Raw genomic sequence first — 19,303 nt, forward strand, 5'->3', positions numbered from 1 at the left:
TCAGTAGTTTTTAAGCAGGGTGTAACTCAGTTTCTATGTATTTTATTTTCCAGTAAGTCTTCCTCTTGTTGATTTCTAATTTTTGAAGTGATGCTGTATAGTATTTTGATTTTAAGAAAATGTATTAAAGCTTGCTTTGTGGCTTAACATATGGTCTGTTCTGGAGAATATTCCATGTGTACTGGTAAAGAACATGCTCAGCATTTTCCATGATGAAATATCTGAAGAAAAGATTTCAAGCCTAGACTTGCAATATTGAAGGATTCTGTGGGCAAAATACCCGTGGCATAGCTTCCAGAATCACAGCAACTCACAAGCCACTATACACAGTATGACACACTGACAGACGAGTGGTATTGCATTACGCAAATCTGCTGCACAAGACGTTTCTAAAGTGTTGAAGAGCAAAGATGTCAGCTTGAGGACTAAAGTATGCCTGATCCAAGTCATGGTATTTTAAATAACCTCATATGCATGTGAAAGCTGGACAGTGAATAAGGAAGACCATCGTAGAAGAATTAATGCTTTTGAGCTACAGTGTTGGAGGAGAATATTGAAGGTGCCATGGGCTGCCAAAAGAACCAACAGATCTGTGTTGGAAAAAGTGCAGCCAGAGTGCTCCTTGGAGGCCAGGATGGCTAAACTTTGTCTCATACTTTGGACATATTGTTAGGAGGGACAAGTCACTGGAGAAGGTTATCATGTTTGGTAAGATGGAGGGTCAGAGAAAAAGAGGAAGACCCCCAGTGAGATGGATTGGCCAAGTGGCAGCGTCATTGGGCTCAAGTGTGGCAACAATTGTGAGGTTGGCCCAGGATCAGGCAGTGTTTTGTTCTGTTGTGCATAGGGTTGCTATGAGTCGGTGCCAACTCGATGGTACCTAACAACAACAACAACATACTACTTTAATGTCTATTTTACAATAGTAGGCAGGGGAAACCAGTGTCCACAAGACAATCAAGCACCTTAACATTATTTTCCCTCCTTTACCTATTCAGACTATGCCTTGATCCCTATATCACAGAGCCCTGCTGGTCTAAGGTTGTGTACACATCACTATTTACCTTTATCCCATTTTGCCCACGCGTACGTCTCTTAAGTCTTTCCTTATCCTCCTTGTTCCTCTACCCCCCACACCTTGTGTATTGCCCTCTCCCGTTTTGTATATTGCCCTCCCCGTCACCTGAGCTTTCATGTATTCTATCCCTAATCTGTGTCTTACTGTCCCCTCCTAACCACCTCTAGTAATCATCAAATAAATTTTCTTTAATATGGAAATCAAGAAGTGTTTACAATAATGTTCTTAATGCCATATTTGTCTTTTTGTGCCTATTTTTACTCAGTATAATGTCCTCAAGGTTCATCCATGTTATGAGGTGTTTTGCAGCTTCATCATTATTCTTCAAAGTAGCATAGTATTCTATTGTGTGCATGTACCAAAGTTTGTTTATCCATTCTTCCGTTGTTTGGCACTTAGGCTGTCTCCATTTTTTAGCTCCATTGTTTGTGAATAGTGCTGTGATGAACACTGGTGTGGATATATCTACTCATGTTCTGGCTCGTATTTCTTGTGGCTATGTACCAAGTAGAGGAATTGCTGGATCATAAGGTATTTTTTCTATTACCAACTTTCTGAGGAAGTGCCATACCATTTTCCAGAGTGGTTGAACCGTTTTACTAGCAATTAGAAGGGTCCCAGTTTCCCCACATGCTTGCCAGCATTTGTTGCGCTCTGAGATCTTGGAATAGTCTTTTTGCTGATGACTGTGATGCCATTCCTCTTCAATGTGTCATTCCAGCCTAGTAAACCCTGTGATTGTCAGATTCAGAACGGCCAGTGTCAGTCCATTGCAGGCACTGATTCCTAGGAGATCGATATTTATACATCCCAGTTCATTTCTGACAATTTCCAATTTTTCTCATTTCATGCTTCGTACATTTTAAGTTCCAATTATTAGTGAATGTTTTCAGATATTTGTCTTCATTTTGAGTTGTGCCTCATAAACAAATTAAGATTCTGTGGGGTTACTCCATTCCCATCACAGTCAACTCCACTTTGAGGAGGCAGTCTTCCCCCAGTCCAATTCTGAGTGTCTTCCAACCTGTGGGCCTCATCTTCCAGCTCTGTATCTTCACAGTACTCTGGTGCTCTTCCTCATGTTTCAGTATTCAGTATTCTGGTGCTGACAGTGTTCCATTGCTATTCATAACACTTTCAGTGACTGAGTATTTGGTAGTATCCCATCTCTCCTTCTTCCTAGTCTGTCTTTGTCTGGAAGCTCATCTGAAACCTGTCCACTGTGGGTGACCCTGCTGCTGTTCAAATACTAGTGGCTCAGCTTTCAGAATCAGAGCAACTCATAAGTCACCATGACAGACGAGTGGTGTTGTGCACATATAGATGCTTATATGTAAAAATAAGTGTGTACCAAAACCCAAACCAAACTCACTGCCAGTGAGTCTATTGCAGGTCATAGCGGCCTGGTGTAGGGTTTCTGAGACTGTAAATCTTTTTTTTTAACCTCAGTGTAAAAAAAGATGTTTTATTGTGAACTATGTGATAGTTTACATGGGAGAACATTAACTTTATATTCGTTGTATCGTATATCATTTCATTGCCATGATTACAATCCCCTCCATGTATCATCAAACAACCAAAGGGTATTGCAAGCCTGCCCCGCCGGTCGTCAGCACACAGCCCCTCTCCCTCTCTGGGTCTAGAGTCCCCAGCCGCTCCATCTCTCCACATCATTGTCTCTGCCTCCATCTCTGATGTCACTGTTTCTCTGGGTAGGGTCCCGCACTCCGCTCTTCTCCCTTGATGGTCGCAGGGACCTCTGCTCCTAGACTGTAAAGTGAACCCCTCCCCTCCTTTTGCTACAAAACGTCTACCTTTATATTTCCAACCCTCACAGTCCTGATAGCAATTATTCACTGTTGTACCACAAGAGACCTATCCCCACTTCCTTTCATCAGCCCCACCCAGACAGATTGGATACTACTCAGTGGAGATCTATCTTCCTCTACACCCTCTGGATCTAGGCTCCCTCTTGAAAGCTTGTAAGCCAGTCACTTGACTTTGTAGCCCCCCCCCCGCATTTTGGGTAGCCAGTTGCCCATCCCTGTCTACTCTGTGTACCGAGGGGGTGAATGATTCTCTCTGTAAAGATTTGTTCCCTCTTTTGAGCTACTGCATCCATAGGTGTAGGTCAAGTTCATCAAATTGTATCAGATTCCTCTTTTTTCCCCTGTTCTCTCTTCTTCTAGTAGAGTTCTTCTCATCTAGCCATCGAGGCCAGGTCAAGTGGGTGTTATCTGCAAGCATGGGTATTCTTGTGCATATGCCCTTTCTTCTTATCAGCTGGACACATTCACTCTCTACCCCTAGTCCTCTGTGGCTATGTCACTGACTCTGGGCCCAAGAGTCCCTAGGTCTTGCCACACTGCTGGCCAACCAGGTCTCTAGCCAGGTTCACAGGAGTCTGTTGAACATTGTAGGGCTTAGCTTGCAGCTTGATTGCTGTTTTTCCTTCACTTCTCCTTATTGATGACGAATGTGGTCACCAGTCAGAGCACATATCTGCTCTTGTATTCCCCTAGAGTCTTAGTCTTGGAAGGGAGTTTGCCCTGAGGGGACCCGACCACTTGCCTTGATGTCTCCTGGATGAGCAACTTGCTAGTTCTTGTAGTAGTCAGTCAGACAGCCATTATGATTTTTTATTTTTCCTGTTGGTCTTTCCCGAGGCTGTAAATCTTGACAGAAAGAGATAGCCACATCTTCCTCCCACTGAGTGACTGGTGGGTTTAAACTGTTGAACTTGTGGTAACTAGTCTTGGACTTAGCCTACAGTGCCCTCAGCGCTCCTTATGTGTGCATACATACGTGTAAGTATATAAAGAGTTTTCATAGCTTGTTAGTATTTTATAGGTGGATGATTTTTGTTCTTGGAATTTTGAGGGATTTAGAAAGGAGGATTGGGAGAATGTCTCTTGCTCTTTGGACTTGCTGTTAGGAGGGATCAGTCCCTAGAGAAGACAGCGTGCTTGGTAAAGTAGAGCTGCAGCAAAAAAGAGGAACACCCTCAACAAGATGGATTAACACAGCGGCAATACCACTGTGATCAAACAACAACTGTGGACAGTGGTTTGTACCGTTATGCATCAGGTTGCTATGAGTCAGAACCAACTCAACGGCACCTAGCGACAACTGTCCACTGTTTGGGTTTTCCTTGAGTTGTTTATTTGGGTAGTTTGTGTTAAGACTGTATTTATGGAAAGTAGGAAATCAAGAAGGAACTAGGACTTTTTACCACTCTTGTTTCATTTCAGTCACAAAAATTATCTAAGATATGATTTCGGTTACACATTTGAGGAAGGTGAAGCTCCACAAGGGAGCAGAGTTCCTCCGTGAGCGGGACTCTGGCCGCCCTCACCCCAGGGCCGCCTGATTTCTGTGGTGTGGAATGGCTGCTATCCGGGGAGGAGCCTGTGCTGGAATCCTCATCGTCATGGGCTTGTGATAAACTGCTCTGAATGAGCATGATCCACCGACACTGGTCTCACCAAGGGTGTACAGACTGTGTAGGCCACTGCTAACTGCAGCGCCTGTGGTAACGAAATTGGTACCGCCTCCTTGCTCTGCCCTAAGCACGTACAATAGGTCTTCTGAGTTGTATTGTGCAATTCCCCCCGTGGCACCTCTGTGCTGCCTCTGTCGGAACACTTTGGTAACGTTCTCTCATGTGGGGAACGTACCGAAGTCTACCTAGTGATTCATGTAACAGTGACGGACCAGTGCTACGGTTTATATGTGCTCGTGCACCCTTCTAGGTCTTCCATAGAGATATTCCATTATGATATAGTTCATGAACTTGCTTAAATTAGGGAATAGTGTACTTTTCTATGGACTGTTTTACTAAAAGCACACCATCTGAACACTGAAATAATTTCTCTTGCAAATTATGGTGGAAAAGACCATACATTTTGCGGTTAGTTCCAACTGAGAGCGTGAGAGTAATGGAAGGAATGTGGAGGTGCAGGCAGGGCAGTCTGGAGAGCATTATCTGGAGGCCTGGCCGCTGACACTGAGGAACTGGAAGCTGCCGCTTGGAACCCAGCGACTGGGGGGTCTGGGAGTACACCAGATGGGCTCCAGGTGAAGCAGTGCCATGCCAGGTTACTTCCGTGCCTTGTGCATGAGGCAATAGTGTGGGAAAAGGCCTACACTGTATGCTGTATGGTGGGCTCGGGGCAGCTCAGGAGGTAGAGGAGTGCAGTCCTCAAACTGGGAGGTTTCAGGTGCAATGATACAGAGGTGAACTCACATTGATAACTAAAAGATTTGTGCTCACTGTTTACTTTAAAAGAAAGGTTGAAGATAACAATCTGATGAAGAGATTGGCCACAGTAAGATCCTTGTTTATTCATGGGTGATTTGATGGAGTCGCTGCCAGCCACAGGAAGACCTGACGTGATCACTCAGGCTTGGAAAGAGTGCAGCCTTTAGATACCCTAAGGGGCAGTGTGCTCTGTCCTGCAGGATTGCTGGGAGTTGATGTGGTGGTGTCAGTCTCTGTCCCCTAGTGATGGTGATGAATGAAGAGTTGGTCAGGAAGTTCATTCCCCATCTCTGAAGTTAATCCAGTGTTGCAGTTCTCTTTCAGGGCTCGGTAGGCCGCGTGAGGAGACTGATGGTGCAGATGGTGTGGAGGGGCTGGCAGGGGATAAAGGCTGCCTCCCACAATGCCTTCTGACTCTCCAATGATACTGTTGTCTCTGATGAGAATGTGCTCTGTGTGTGCTGGTCTTGTGCAAAGAGTGAAAACCAACAGTCCAACTCTGAACTAGTTTTGTTCCACTGGTCTTAGGACACGTGTTTATACCGTCATTTATATAATTCTGTAGGTTCCTTCTGTTATTCAGTGTCCTCTGTGTAGATCTCAATGTTCATCCTGGTACTCCGAAGCAGCTCTGTTCATTGTAGTTTGGTAAGAAATGCTAAATTTGGCTAGAATTGAATTTTACTAGCAATTAAAGCACTAAATAAGGTAAACCTATTTCTCATTTAAAAAAATCAAGAGGAACTATATTTGAGAGTTAAGCTGTCTGCATTAGTTGTTTAAGTATTCATGTGGGAAACTTCATTTATGTGTAGAGTTTCATGTTTGATTTGAAATTTTATGTGTGTGTATTTTTACAGCCAGCACTTAGAAATCTATGGCTACTTTGAGATGATTATTTACTGACTACATAGTATGTGTTTCTGTGTCGTAAGTAAAAATGATGGGTGTATCAGTTATCTTCCTGACTCTTAAAGAACTATACTGGGGGAGACCCACCTGTGGTGATGGAGTCAAGTCCACCTCCTAGTAACCTGTGTGGCAGAGCAGAGGTGCTCCACACCACACTCTGAGGCGCTAAACCTTTACGGGCACAGTCTGCCTCATCTTCCTTCTATGGAGTGGCTGGTCAGTTCTAACTGCCCAGTTTCTGGTTGACCGCTAAGAGCATAACCTGCTGTCTCTCATGGGTGTTGCTGTTATTAAGTGCCGTTAAGTAGGTTCTGACTCATAGTGACCCTATATAGAGTTTCCAAGGAGCGGCTCGTGAATTTGAACCATCGACCTTGCAGTTCAAACCAACCTTGCGATCCAGCGCATTAACCCCAGCACCACAGCAGGCCGCCTCTCGTGGGTAGGCACATGCACAAACAGCCTGTTAGAAGGAGCGTTGTAGTATTGTAGTAGACTGAGTCCTGAGTGCCGGGGGCTGAAGTCTAGAGAAGTGTCACAGATGAGGGACACACTTGCTTGGCCCTGGGAGAGCGTTGGGAGTCTGCTGGAGGGAGACACAGTGGTATAGTGAACAGTAAAGAAAAGGAGCTGGAACACAACTAGTGAACAAGTGTGACCGAGCAGCGGGTGTGGGGGGTCCTTTAGGATGGAGGGTACGTAGTAGGATTGCTGGAGCCATGGTATATATGGGGTGTTTTTCTAGATCTTACTCTGTGTGCTAAGGAGTTTGAAATATGGAAGCTGCTTGGTTAGCTTTGAGAAAGACCATGATCAGAAATGTGAAGGATGTATACAGGGGACAGATGGATACACATGTTGCTTGTGCGGAGATTTTGGGAATCTCCTGGGGAGAGAAGCACAGCCACTCTCATGTTTCTTAACGTAAGGAATCACCCACTTTCACACACATTCCTTAGAATGGCTGGGTTTTATTTGACTGCTACTGTAGGATTCTTTTCCTAATGAGTGGGTCTGAACTGTTTATAGTTCTAAATTTCAGTGGTTAAGGTTCAGACTAATCTCGTGCCTTCCCCTCCTTTGTTTCTGTTTTATTATCATGATGGGCTGTCTCAGTACTTCTGGGTTTTCCATGTGGACTCTGGCACAGTAGTTTTGCCTTTAAGCATTCAGCCCCTGTAATCAAATGGAATATGAGGGGGCTTCAAACAGTTTGTGGAAAAATCCAATTAGCTTTTCATTCCATTTTTCTGTAGCCATTTGAAACCCCTTCACATTACGAAAAACTTCTATAAACCCTAGAAAATGGACAATACAGGGGGATGCTTTGTAGTCCGCTGTGGAAAGCAGTGTCAAACCTAGAGACGAGAGCTAGTTCACTGAGTTTCAAAATTACAATGCTTCTGTGTCAATGAGTAATATTCATGGATTATTTTAATAATCTATGAATTTTTTCTATTGTATATACAGGGGAGCTTCAAACATTTTGTAAAAAAAAAAAAATGGAATTGAAAGGTAATGGAATTTCCCCGAGACTTTTGGGAACCCCCTTTTATTTGATCAAAATTTTCTGGTATTTATACCTCAATTTTTTTTTATAATGTTTTAGTGTGAATTATGTGATAGTTTTCATGGGAGAACATTAGCTTTACATTCAGCATATCGTCTATCATTTCATTGCCATGATTACAATCCCTCCATGCATCATTGACCAACCAAAGGGTATACCCTTCAAGCCTGTCCCGTCCCCCACCCCCGGTTGTCAGAACATATTCCCTCTCCCTCTCTGGTTCTAGAGTCCCCGGCCATTCCATCTCTCCATGTTGTCGTCTCTGCCTCCATCTCTGGCATCACTGTTCTCTGGGTAGGGTCTCACACTCTGCTGTTCTCCCTTGATGGTTCCAGGGACCTCTACTCATGGACTGCAAAGTCAATCACTCCCCTCTTTTGCTAGAAAACATCCACCTTTCCATTTCCAACCCTCACAGTCAGACCTGATAACAATTATTCACTATTGTACCAAAAGGGACCTATCCCCATCTCCTTTCATCAGCCCCACCCAGACAGATTGGATACTACTCAGTGGAGATTCTACCTTCCTCCGTACCTTCTGGATCTAGACTCCCTCTTGAAAGCTTGTAAGCCAGTCACTTCTTGCCTTTGTAGCCCCCCATTTTGGGTAGCCAATGTCCAAGTTGCCCATCCCTGTCTACTCTGTGTATGTAGGGGATGGGAATGAACCTCGCTATAAAGATTTGTTCACTCTTTTGATCTACTGCATCCATAGGTGTAGGTCAAGTTAATAAAATTGTATCAGATTACTTTTTTTTTCCTCTTCTGTCTTCTTCCAGTTGAGCTCTGATCATCCAGTCATTAAAGCCAGGTCAAGTGGGTATTATCTGCAAGTGTGGGTTTTCTTGTGCATATGCCCTCTCTTCTTATTAGCTGGATGCTTCACTCTCCACTCTATTCTTCTGTGGCTATGTCACTGACTCTGGGCCCAAGAATCCCTAGGTCTTGCCACACTGCTGGCCAACAAGGTCTCCACCTAGGTTCATAAGAGTCTATTGAATGTTGTAGGTCTTAGCTCGCAGCTTCATTGCTGTTTTTCCCTCACCTCCCCTTATTGGTGACAAACATGGTCACCATTAGAGCATGTATTCCCATTGAGTCTTAGTCTTGGAAGGGGGTTTACTTTGAGGGGACCCACTCAATTGTATTCTACATGTAAAATCATTGTTTTAACTGATACTTTTCTGCCTTTTTCCATTTCTTTGCAGGCAATTGCATTGCCTCCTATCGCAAAGTGGCCTTATCAAAATGGCTTCACCCTAAACACTTGGTTTCGTATGGATCCATTAAATAACATTAACGTTGACAAGGATAAACCTTATTTGTACTGGTAAGTAGCATCTTCAGTTTGAGGACTTCTGTTTTTAATAACTTCAGTTTTGCGAAGATATAATGTAGTGTAAAAAGAGCATATTAAATAGAATATGTGTGTGTGTGTGTGTGTGTGTATTACTGGGGGCTTCAAAGATTATAGGAATTGGAAATGAAAGATAATAGAATTTTTCCATGAACCTTTTGAAGCCCCCTCATATATATGTGTGTATGTGTATGCTATCAATCCTATTATCTAACCCCATATCCTAAAGGATGCTTAAGTGCACCTACTGTTTTTACACACTTGATCATGAGCTGGGTTACATATGCTGTTGTCATTGTTAAAGTACCATCAAGTTGGTTCAGACTCATAATGACCTCGTATAGGGTTTCCGAGGAGCAGCTAGTGGGCTTGAATCGCCAGCCTTGTAGTTAGTAGTGCTTATCCTACAACACCATACCAGAAAAACAAATCAGGAGGGAACAGGAAGGGGAGAGCTTCAAAATGTTTGTGGGAACAATGGAATGAGAAGATAATGGGGTTTTCCCTTGTCTTTTTGGAAGCTCCCTGGTACAATAGCAGAGAGACACAGCTCCATCAGTTCTCCTTCCTGTTGACTCTGAACTGCCCACCTCACTCGTTTTTCAGCTGCTGGCTTACAGAACCCCCTCCCTCTCATCTCCCTCAGGACAACTCAGTTTTAGGTTCTCAGTGAAGACTGCTGGTCTCTGATCAGGGGGAGGAAGAAAACCACAACTATGACCAGATTTCATTCACTTCGTTTCTTCACTCACATTTTATCTGGTCCGCTGAAATATGCTTTTAAAGTTAGTAATAATAGTCCCATGAGTTGGTTGGTTCCGACTCATAGCGACCCTGTACAGGGTTTTTGAGGCTGTAAATCCTTACAGGAGTAGAAAGCCTCGTCTTTCTCCCGCAGAACCGCAGGTAGTTTCTAACTGCTGACCTTGTGGTTTGCAGCCGGATTCGTAACCACTACTCTACCAGAGCTCCTTAGTAACATGAGAGTCATACTCAAAGACGATGAGTTATTTGGTAGATAAGTTGATGACTGCCAGTAGACATCTGTGTTACTGAGAGCTTGGTAGTTTTTATATGCCAATAATAACAGAAAGAAGAGTTGTTAGTAACCAACCACATCAGATAGTCACTGCTTGCTAGGATATTAATAGTACCTATTATATATGTTTTAATGAGAGAAATTTGAAAGCTCTTAGAACGATAATTGACTGAGAAATATAAGGACAAAAATAAGTAAGTAAAACAAAACGAGCTTGTAAGCTCGTAAGCAAGGTCGGTGATTCAAACTCACCAGCTGCTCCTCAGAAACCCTATGTGGGGTTACTATGGGTGGGAACTGACTCGGTGACACTTCACAACAGCAAGTTTTATTATGAAAGATATTATGTGGATAACAATTGTATGCGTCATTGTCTATAAGTAGACTTGCAGTCCATGTCTTGAATAGCTGCAGCATCTCTAAGCTATAGTCAAAGATGCAGCAGCAGCCTCAGGAAAACCTCTAAATGGGTTCTGTATTAGCTAGGGACACGTAGGCCTGGAGGTTGGGGTGATCTGTTTGCCAGATCAGGTCATTCACATGCTCTTGTGATTTTTGTATTTGAAATTTGTAACAGTTCAGTGTACCGTCACTTAGCCTACTTGCTGTGCTTCCTGTTTCCTCCCTCCTCCTCCCCCCTCCTGACCGTCATCATGGAGAACAGCTGCCCTTCCCATGGCAAATTGATGACTCTCAGGTGTGAGCACCACACTAATGGGATTGCTCTCCTCCTCAGAGGCCTGCCCAGTGGGCTGAAAATGGCCCAGTTCTCAATCAATTTCTTCTCTTTTCAGTAATTTAAATTTTTTTTATGTGTTTGGTACATGCAACAGAGTTTGTTTTTATGACGATGCTTATTTAATGCCTATTAGAGATAGCTAGTTCTTTGTAGTAGAGCATATTACACTATTGTCAGTTTCCTTTTCAGTTTTCGTACAAGTAAAGGAGTTGGTTACTCTGCTCATTTTGTCGGTAACTGCTTAATAGTCACATCACTCAAGTCCAAAGGGAAAGGATTCCAGCACTGTGTGAAATACGATTTCCAACCCCGCAAGGTGAGTCCATGCAGACCTTGGTGTTGGGACTGGTGTTTCCTAGTATTGTTAGAACAGAAATACCACAAGTGGATGACTTCAATGAATAGAAGTTTATTTTCTCACAGTTTGGTCAGCTAGAAATGTGACTTCAGGGTGTGGTGGCTCTGGGGAGGAGAGGTCCTTGTTTCTTTCCAGCTGTTTCGGGTTCATTGGTGATCTCTGTGTCTTCATGTAGACTAGTTTCAGCTTTACTCCATCTGTGCTTGCTTACTTTTGTGCCTAATTTGGTCTTTCCTGTCTCAAGAAGTGATTGGCTTAAGGCATGCCACGCACAGATATGGTCTCATTAACGTGACACAGGAGATCTTATTCCCTAAAGGGATCATATCCACAGGAATAAGGGTGAGGGCTTAGAACAAATCAGTTTTGGGGACACAATTTAATCCTAACAGGGAGGAATGTCTTTCTTGCTTTCTTTAGCTCTCTTTTTCTTAGCTTCTTTTCTCATGATTCCATGTGTGTTTCCCAATACTGAAGAAAATACTAGTTTGCGTGATACTTTCAAATTTTGTATTTTATATGATTCTGATAGAGATCTGTGCTTTCTATTTAAGAGCTAGCAGTACAAGGGGACTTTAAAAAGTTTGTGGAAAAATTCCATTATCTATTTGTTTTTTATATATTTCACTTGTGAATTGGGTGAAGATTTATAGAGCAGATCATCAGTTTTACATTCAGCAATTCATACATATTGTGCTTCATCTAATTGATGATGAATCCCGGAGTGCGACAACACTTATCCATGGGCGTCCTGCCAGATCTCCTGTTGCCGTCCCTTCGTCTTTCCTAACCCTTCTGAACTCTGTCTGTGAAGAAATGCTGCCCTTTTGGTCTCAACTGGTTGATGACTCTTAAGTTGTGCAAACTTCACCGGTGCTGTTCTTTCTCTTACAGACATGCACGTTCTTGGGCTGAAAATTAAATTACAGGGTGTCTTGGCCTGGGTTCTCTAGAGAAGTGAGACCAGTGAAACTTATATATGTATACATCAAGAGAAGTTAATATCAAGGAAATGAATAACACAGTTGTAGAGGTGGAGGAGTCCCAAGTCCAGGTCAGTGACAGGCAGTCAGTCAGTCAGTCAGTCAGTCAGTCAGTCAGGTGGGCAGCCAATACAGCAGGTCACTGGCTCAAGTCTAGAATACCAGAAGTCGTACGATGAGCCAGATGCAAGATCCAGGCCCAGAAGGAGCAAACAAGCTTTGCCTGTGTGTCTGGTTGATTGGAAGCAAGCCAACACCCCCTGAGGAAACATCTTTTCAAAAGATTGTCTTCTCACAGCAGAACTCCTTGTAGTTAATTACACCGTATTAGATCCCATTATGGGGATAACTACGTTTCAGTTGCCAAATCACTGAGGATTCTGGTCCAGTCAAGTTGGCACACAACCTTAATGATCAAAGTCCACTCCTTGTCAACTTGGCACCTGTACATATCTCCTTAAACCACATACATAATCTCTAAATAAAGACAATTGTGAAGTCATACTTGTACCTAATGAAGTTCTCGTGTACCTGATGTAAGATAAGCACTGGACCTGCTCACCACAAGGTTGGTGGTTCAAACCCATGCAGTGCTATTTGAAAACCCTGTGTAGGGTTGGGATGAGTTGGAACTGACTTGATGGCACTTAACAGCAATAACATCTTGTACCTAATGATAAAAAAGCTGCACTGACACCATTTTCATCTTACATTTCATAAATGATCAAGGCAAAAATATTTGATGTACACATACTATTTATATGTTGTTGTTTCAGTGCCATCGAGTTGGTTATGACTCCTAGCGACCCTATGTAGGGTTTCCAAGGAGCAGCTCAGATTTGAACAATTATAGTTCTTTTAAAAATATAATGTAACGAAATGTGCAAAGACCTAGAGTTAGAAAACTAAAAGGGAAGAAGATGTTCAGCATTTCTCAAGCTGAAGGAACTGAAGAAAAATTTCAAGCTTTGACTTGCAATATTGAAGGATGCTATGGGCAAAGTATGGAATGAAGCAGAAAGCATCAAAAGAAGTTGGAAGGAATACATAGAGTCACTGTACCAAAAATAAATGGTCAGTGTTCTACCATTTCAGGAGATAGCATGTGATCAAGAGCCGGTTATACTGAAGGAAGAAGTCCAAGGTGCACTGAAGGCACTGGCAAAGAAAAGGCACTGGGAATTGATGGAATACGAATTGAAATCTTTCAACAAACTGATGCAGCACTGGAGGCACTCACTCATGCCAAAAAATTTGGAAGATAGCTGTCTGGCCAACTGATTAGAAGAGATGCATATTTGTGCCCATTTCAAAGAGAGGTGACCCAATGGAATGCGAAATCGTTGGATAATATTAATATTGTATGCAAGTAAAATTTTGCTGCAGATAATTAAAAGCAGTTGCAATCATCCATTGACATAGAACTTCCAGAGGGTCCAGCCATAATCAGACGAGGATATAGAATGAGAGATATCATTGCTGACATCAGATGAATTTTGGCTGAAAGCAGAGAATACCAGAAAGATGTTTACCAGTGCTTCATTGACTATGCAAAGGCTTTCAATTGTGTGGATCATGACACACTATGGACAACATTGCAAGGAATGAGTATTCCGGAACACTTCATTGTGCTCACGATGAACCTGTACATGGACCAAGAGGCAGTTGTTTGAATAGAACAAGAGAACACCGAATGGTTTAAAATTAAGATAGGTGTACGCCAGGGTTGTGTTGTTTCACCTCACTTATTCAATCTGTATGCTGAACAAATAATCCGAGAAGCTGCACTTTAAGAAGACAAATGTGGCATCAGGATTGGAGGAAGACTTATTATCCTGTGATATGCAGATGATGTAACCTTGCTTGCTGAAAGCAAAGGGTACTTGAAGTAAATACTTGTACCTTTGGTATGGATTGCATCTCAATGTAAAGAGCAAAAGCCCTCATCACTGGAACAATAAATAACATCAAGATAAATAGAGTAAAGATGGAAGTTGTCAGAGACTTCATTATGCTCGGATCAACCATCAATACTAATGGAAAGAGCAGTAAAGAAATCAAACCATGTATTACGTTAGACAGATCTGCTGCACAAGACCTATATAAAGTGTATAAGAGCAAAGACCTCAGTTTGAGGAATAATGTACACCGGAACCAAATCATGGTATTTTCATTAACCTCATATGTATATGAAAGCTGGATGGTGAATAAGGAAGACCATAGAAGGATTGATGCATTTGAGTTATGGTGTTGAGGAGAATATTAGAAGTACCATGGACTGCCAAAAGAAGATACCAACCGGTGTTAGAAGAAGTCCAGCCAGAATGCTCCTTGAAAGCCAGGCTTGGCACACTTTGTCGCTCATACTTTGGACATATTTTCAGGAGGAACCAGTCCCTGGAGAAGGATATGTTTAGTAAAGTAGAGGGACGGAGAAAAAGAGGAAGATCCTCAAGAAATTTGCATAGTGGTAGCAACAATAGTGTGGCACTGTGGGTTGGATTGCAAAATTGACTTGCACCACAAGGTTGGTGGTTTAAGCTCCCCAGCTGCTCCTCGGAAACCTTATACAGGGTCATTATGAGTTGGAACCAACTTGACAACACAAGAAGAAGAAGAAACAGTAGTGGGCTCAAACGTAGCAATGATTGTGAAGTTCTCAAATGACCCAGTATAGTGGACCCATGTGCTCACCAGCAAGACCACATGCCTATTTATGTATTAACAACCCCCTTCTTGTCTTTATTGATAAATTGCTGCCACTTGGTACCTACCAACACAGGGTCCAATCAGTGCCATTGTAGTTCGGTATCTTAGTTCAGTTAGGACAGTTCCCACTGTGAAATCTTGCTTAAATAAATACTAATCACAGCAGTTTTCAAGGAGGCTGGGGCTCCCTTCACAAATTTGTTCCTCAGTGTTGTGGGACAAGGTATGTCCTCTGGACTGTACATGTGCGAGTTGATGGGTCTCTTCTGATAAATCCTCTCTCACATGCCAATTTCTTAGTCTTTGAATTCCTTCCTCTACTGTAGACCAAGGCAAGTCTGGTACTGCAACTTTGAAGAGAAGTTGTGTTATGACATCAAGAACATCATACAGAAGGAAAGCAAAAGGTTTTTAAAAAGACAGGAAAGAAGGAAAAAACCGAAATGAATGTCAGAAGAAACTCTGAAACTTGCTTTTCAGTGTAGAAAATCTAAAGCGAATGAAAGAAATGAGGAAGTGAAAATGCCAAATAGAAAATTTCAAAGGGCAGCTTGAGAAAACAAAGTCAAATATTATTATGAACTGTGCAAAGATCTGGAATTAGAAAGCCAAAAGGGAAGAACACGCTCAGCATTTTTCAAGCTGAGGGAACTAAAGAAAAAATTCAAGCCTCAACTTGCAATATTGAAGGATTCTCTGGGCAAATTATTGAATGATGCAGAAAGCATCAAAAGACGATGGAGGGAATACACAGAGTCACTGTACCAAAATAAATGGTTGATGTTCAATCATTTCAAGAGGTATGATCTTGAAATGTTTGAATATGATCAAGAGCCAATGATACTGAAGGAAAAAGTCCAAGGTGCACTGAAGGCATTGGCAAAGAACAAGTCTCCTTGAATTGATGGGATACAAATTGAAATCTTCCAAGAAACTGATGCAGTGCAAGAGTCACTCACTTATCTATGCCAAGAAATTTGGAAGATCGCTATCTGGCCAAGTGACTGTAGGAGATACATATTTGTGTCTATTTCAATGAAAGGTAACCCACTGAAATGCCAAAATCATTAAACAAGCTCATTAATATCACATGTAAGTTAACTTTTGCTGGCGATAATTTAAAAAATGATTGCTGCAGTACATTGTCAAGGAGCTGCCAGAAATTCAAGTCAGATTCAGAGGAGGTTGTGGAACCAGGGATATTTTTGCTGATGTCAGATGGATATTGTAAAACAAAACAAAACAAAACATCACCACTGGGCCAATAAAGAACATCATGCTACATGGAGAAAAAAACTGAAGTTGTCAAAGACTTCGTTTTCTTGGCTTCACAATCAACGCTCATGGAAGCAGCAGTCAAGAAATCAAAGGATGTAATGCATTAGGCAAATCTGTAAGAGACCTCTTTAAAGTGTTCCAGAGCAAAGATACCATTTTGAGGGCTAAGGTGCGCCTGACACCCAATTCATGGTATTTTCAGTTGCCTCATATGCATATGAAATTTGAACTCTTAATAAGAAAGACTGTAAAAGTATTGATACATTTAAGTTACGATTTTTGAGATGGACTGCCAAAAGAACAAGTAAATCTGTCTTGGAAGAAGCACAGCCAGAATGCTTCTTAGGTGCCAGGATGGCCAGACTTCATCTCTCATACTTCAGACATATGCTTGGTTTAGTGGAGGGGCAGCAAAGAAGCGGAAGACCCCCAGTGAGATGGATTGGCACAATGGCAGCAGCAGTGGGTTTATTTGTAAGGACAAGGTGTGAGGATGGTGTAGGATCCTGGACAGTGTTTTGGTCTGTTGTGCGTGGGACCCCCTATGAGTTGGACCTGACTCAAAAGCATCATACAACAACAACAGAGACTCCTGTGGTAATCTTTCCTCCAATTGTTAGGTAAAGTCAGTGCCTCTCCTTTAGAAATTCGGATTCAGCTGCTTTGAGATGGGCCCACACACAGTTTGCCAAATGTGCCAGATTATTTTGATTCTTACTGTGAACTGGCTACAAATACAGATTCTTGAAATTATAATTTTCATGTTTGGAGAATATGTTTTTAAGCAAAGGATCTAGGTCACTCTCATTAGGCAAGTTTAGAAGAGATTTAATACAATTAGAATACAAATAGTAAAAAATCAAGGTTAAAAACCAAATGAAATTGACAGTAACCAAGAAAAAGCAATTTAAAACATAACATTTTCATTTCTTTCTGTTTTTAAAACATTGGCTTTTGAAAACTACATTTCCAATTGCAGTAACTTGCTATGTTGAAGTTATTCTAAGGGTTCCTGGTGGGAACATGACCAGTGAGTGAGGTGGGTTTTGAAAAGCTTCTCCTAATTATTCTAGTATGCCTTGAAAATCCTAAATATTTTCTTTTATTGTTAATTAAGATAAATTTGAGTTCTGGTGTGGCGCTGTGGTTTAATGTGCCAGACTACAAAGCTGTTTGAACTGCAAGGCTGACGGTTCAAGCTCACCAGTTGCGCCTTGGAAGCCCTATATAGGGTCGCTATGGGTCGGAACCAACTCGACGGCACACAACAACAACAACAAGATAAATGTATTCCAATCAGCAATTTAAAAAAATACATAAATCTCCATGAACTACCCTGTGCTTCTGTTAGGTGCCCTTGAGTTAGTCTGACTTACAGTGAGTGACCTTATATAGTAAGTCAGACCAGCTCAGGGATTTCCCAGGTTGTAAATCTTTCTGGGAACAGAAAGCCTTATCATTCTCCCTCAGGGTAGCTGGTAGGTTTGAACTGCCAGCCATGCGGTTAGCAGTCCAGTGTTTATCCTACAGTGCCAAATATCTTAGAAACTGTTGTACATAGTTTTGTATATTTCAGTTTTCTACAATATTCACAATTACCCCAACAAATAGACATTATTACTCCCTCTATTTAGATTTGGAAATAGGTTCAGAGTTGCTGAAAATAATAAACTGGGAATCTAGCTCAACTCATATGAATTTGAAGTCTAATCCTCTAAGTTATTTGGTACAACATAGTGTTTATAAGAACACTAATTCAACATGTAATGACTGGTTTTCAGTAACTCTCTACAATGGGAACATTGTAGAAAACAGATGTACGAAGTCCTGGTGTGGCGCTGTGGGTTAATGCACTGGACTGCAAAGTCAGTTTGAAACACAAGGTCAGCAGTTCAAGTTTACCAGTGCTCCTTGGAAACCCTATACAGGCTCACTATGGGTTGGAACCGATTTGTCGGCACTTAACAACAACACCAACAATTTTATGTACGGCAGTAAGTATAATCTGTCAAGTAATAGCTCTCTTAAAGCCATCATGGTCCAGGAAGTCTCTCAAGATTTGGTTTCTGAAAATTTTACTCCAAAATGTTTAAAGGTTGTATCTTCGTTGTTACTTAGAAGGTATTAACAAATATGTAAGTTATAATTCTTACACATGTAAACGTTTTTAAGATTTTTTTTTCAGGTATATTTCAAGTTCAGTTTTTATGACTTGTTGATAATTTCTCGATTCAAAAACAAAAGCTTTAAAAATTTCCCTTTCTTTTGGGCTACCATGTTTGTGCTTTTTTGGTTAAGTGAAAGATGCGGTCTGTAACCAGTTAGTACTGTAGCTTTGTCTCCATCACAGATGTGCTCCGTGTGCATGTTCTTTCATGTGTTTAACCAGAAATGGGAGGAAGAAGCTAGGGAATGAAATAGAGAGTTCCTTCAAGTAGTTTCTTATAGGTGTCATGAGTATGAATGATTGCTTTGTAGACAGTGATAAATAAGCATTGCAGTAGGATGTCTTTAACAAACTTTTATTTTCGTTTCAGTGGTATATGATCAGCATTGTTCACATTTACAACCGATGGAGGAACAGTGAAATTCGGTGTTATGTTAATGGACAACTGGTTTCCTATGGGGATATGGCTTGGCATGTTAACACAAATGATGTAAGGTTGTTTTTTTTTAAAATCTGTCTTTTAATATTTTTGAGATTATGTTCAATTACTACTTATTACATGAGTTAAATAGTTTTGTAGAAAGTGGAGTTCTACTCTGAAAATCTGTTTATTTTTATTAAGTGAAATTTTAAGTGTTAAATATATAATACAATCGCTAAAGTGCATGATAGAAACACAAGTCAGAGAATTGTATGGCCAAATTATTAAGTATTCGAGGTCGGAAAACCCTAATTTCAGCAGTCTATTCTTTCAGACATATCCCACCTGAATTTAGAGATCATCTGAAGAACAGATTTGATACATTAAACACTAAAGACCGAAGACCAGAAGAGTTGTGGGATGACATCA

General features: G+C 41.6%; 1 protein-coding gene across 1 annotated transcript in view; it reads left to right on the forward strand.

Moving 5' to 3' along the window:
* Positions 1 to 19,303, forward strand: part of NBEA (neurobeachin) — an 822,532-nt gene that overhangs the window by 64,600 nt on the left and 738,629 nt on the right. The window contains exons 5-7 of the mRNA XM_006874376.1: positions 9,032 to 9,153; positions 11,148 to 11,274; positions 18,824 to 18,943. Of these exons, the coding sequence (XP_006874438.1) occupies positions 9,032 to 9,153; positions 11,148 to 11,274; positions 18,824 to 18,943 (369 nt within the window). The remainder of the gene's footprint in view (positions 1 to 9,031; positions 9,154 to 11,147; positions 11,275 to 18,823; positions 18,944 to 19,303) is intronic.

This window comes from Chrysochloris asiatica, unplaced genomic scaffold, assembly GCF_000296735.1.
Source record: "Chrysochloris asiatica unplaced genomic scaffold, ChrAsi1.0 scaffold00272, whole genome shotgun sequence".
Lineage (NCBI taxonomy): Eukaryota > Metazoa > Chordata > Mammalia > Afrosoricida > Chrysochloridae > Chrysochloris > Chrysochloris asiatica.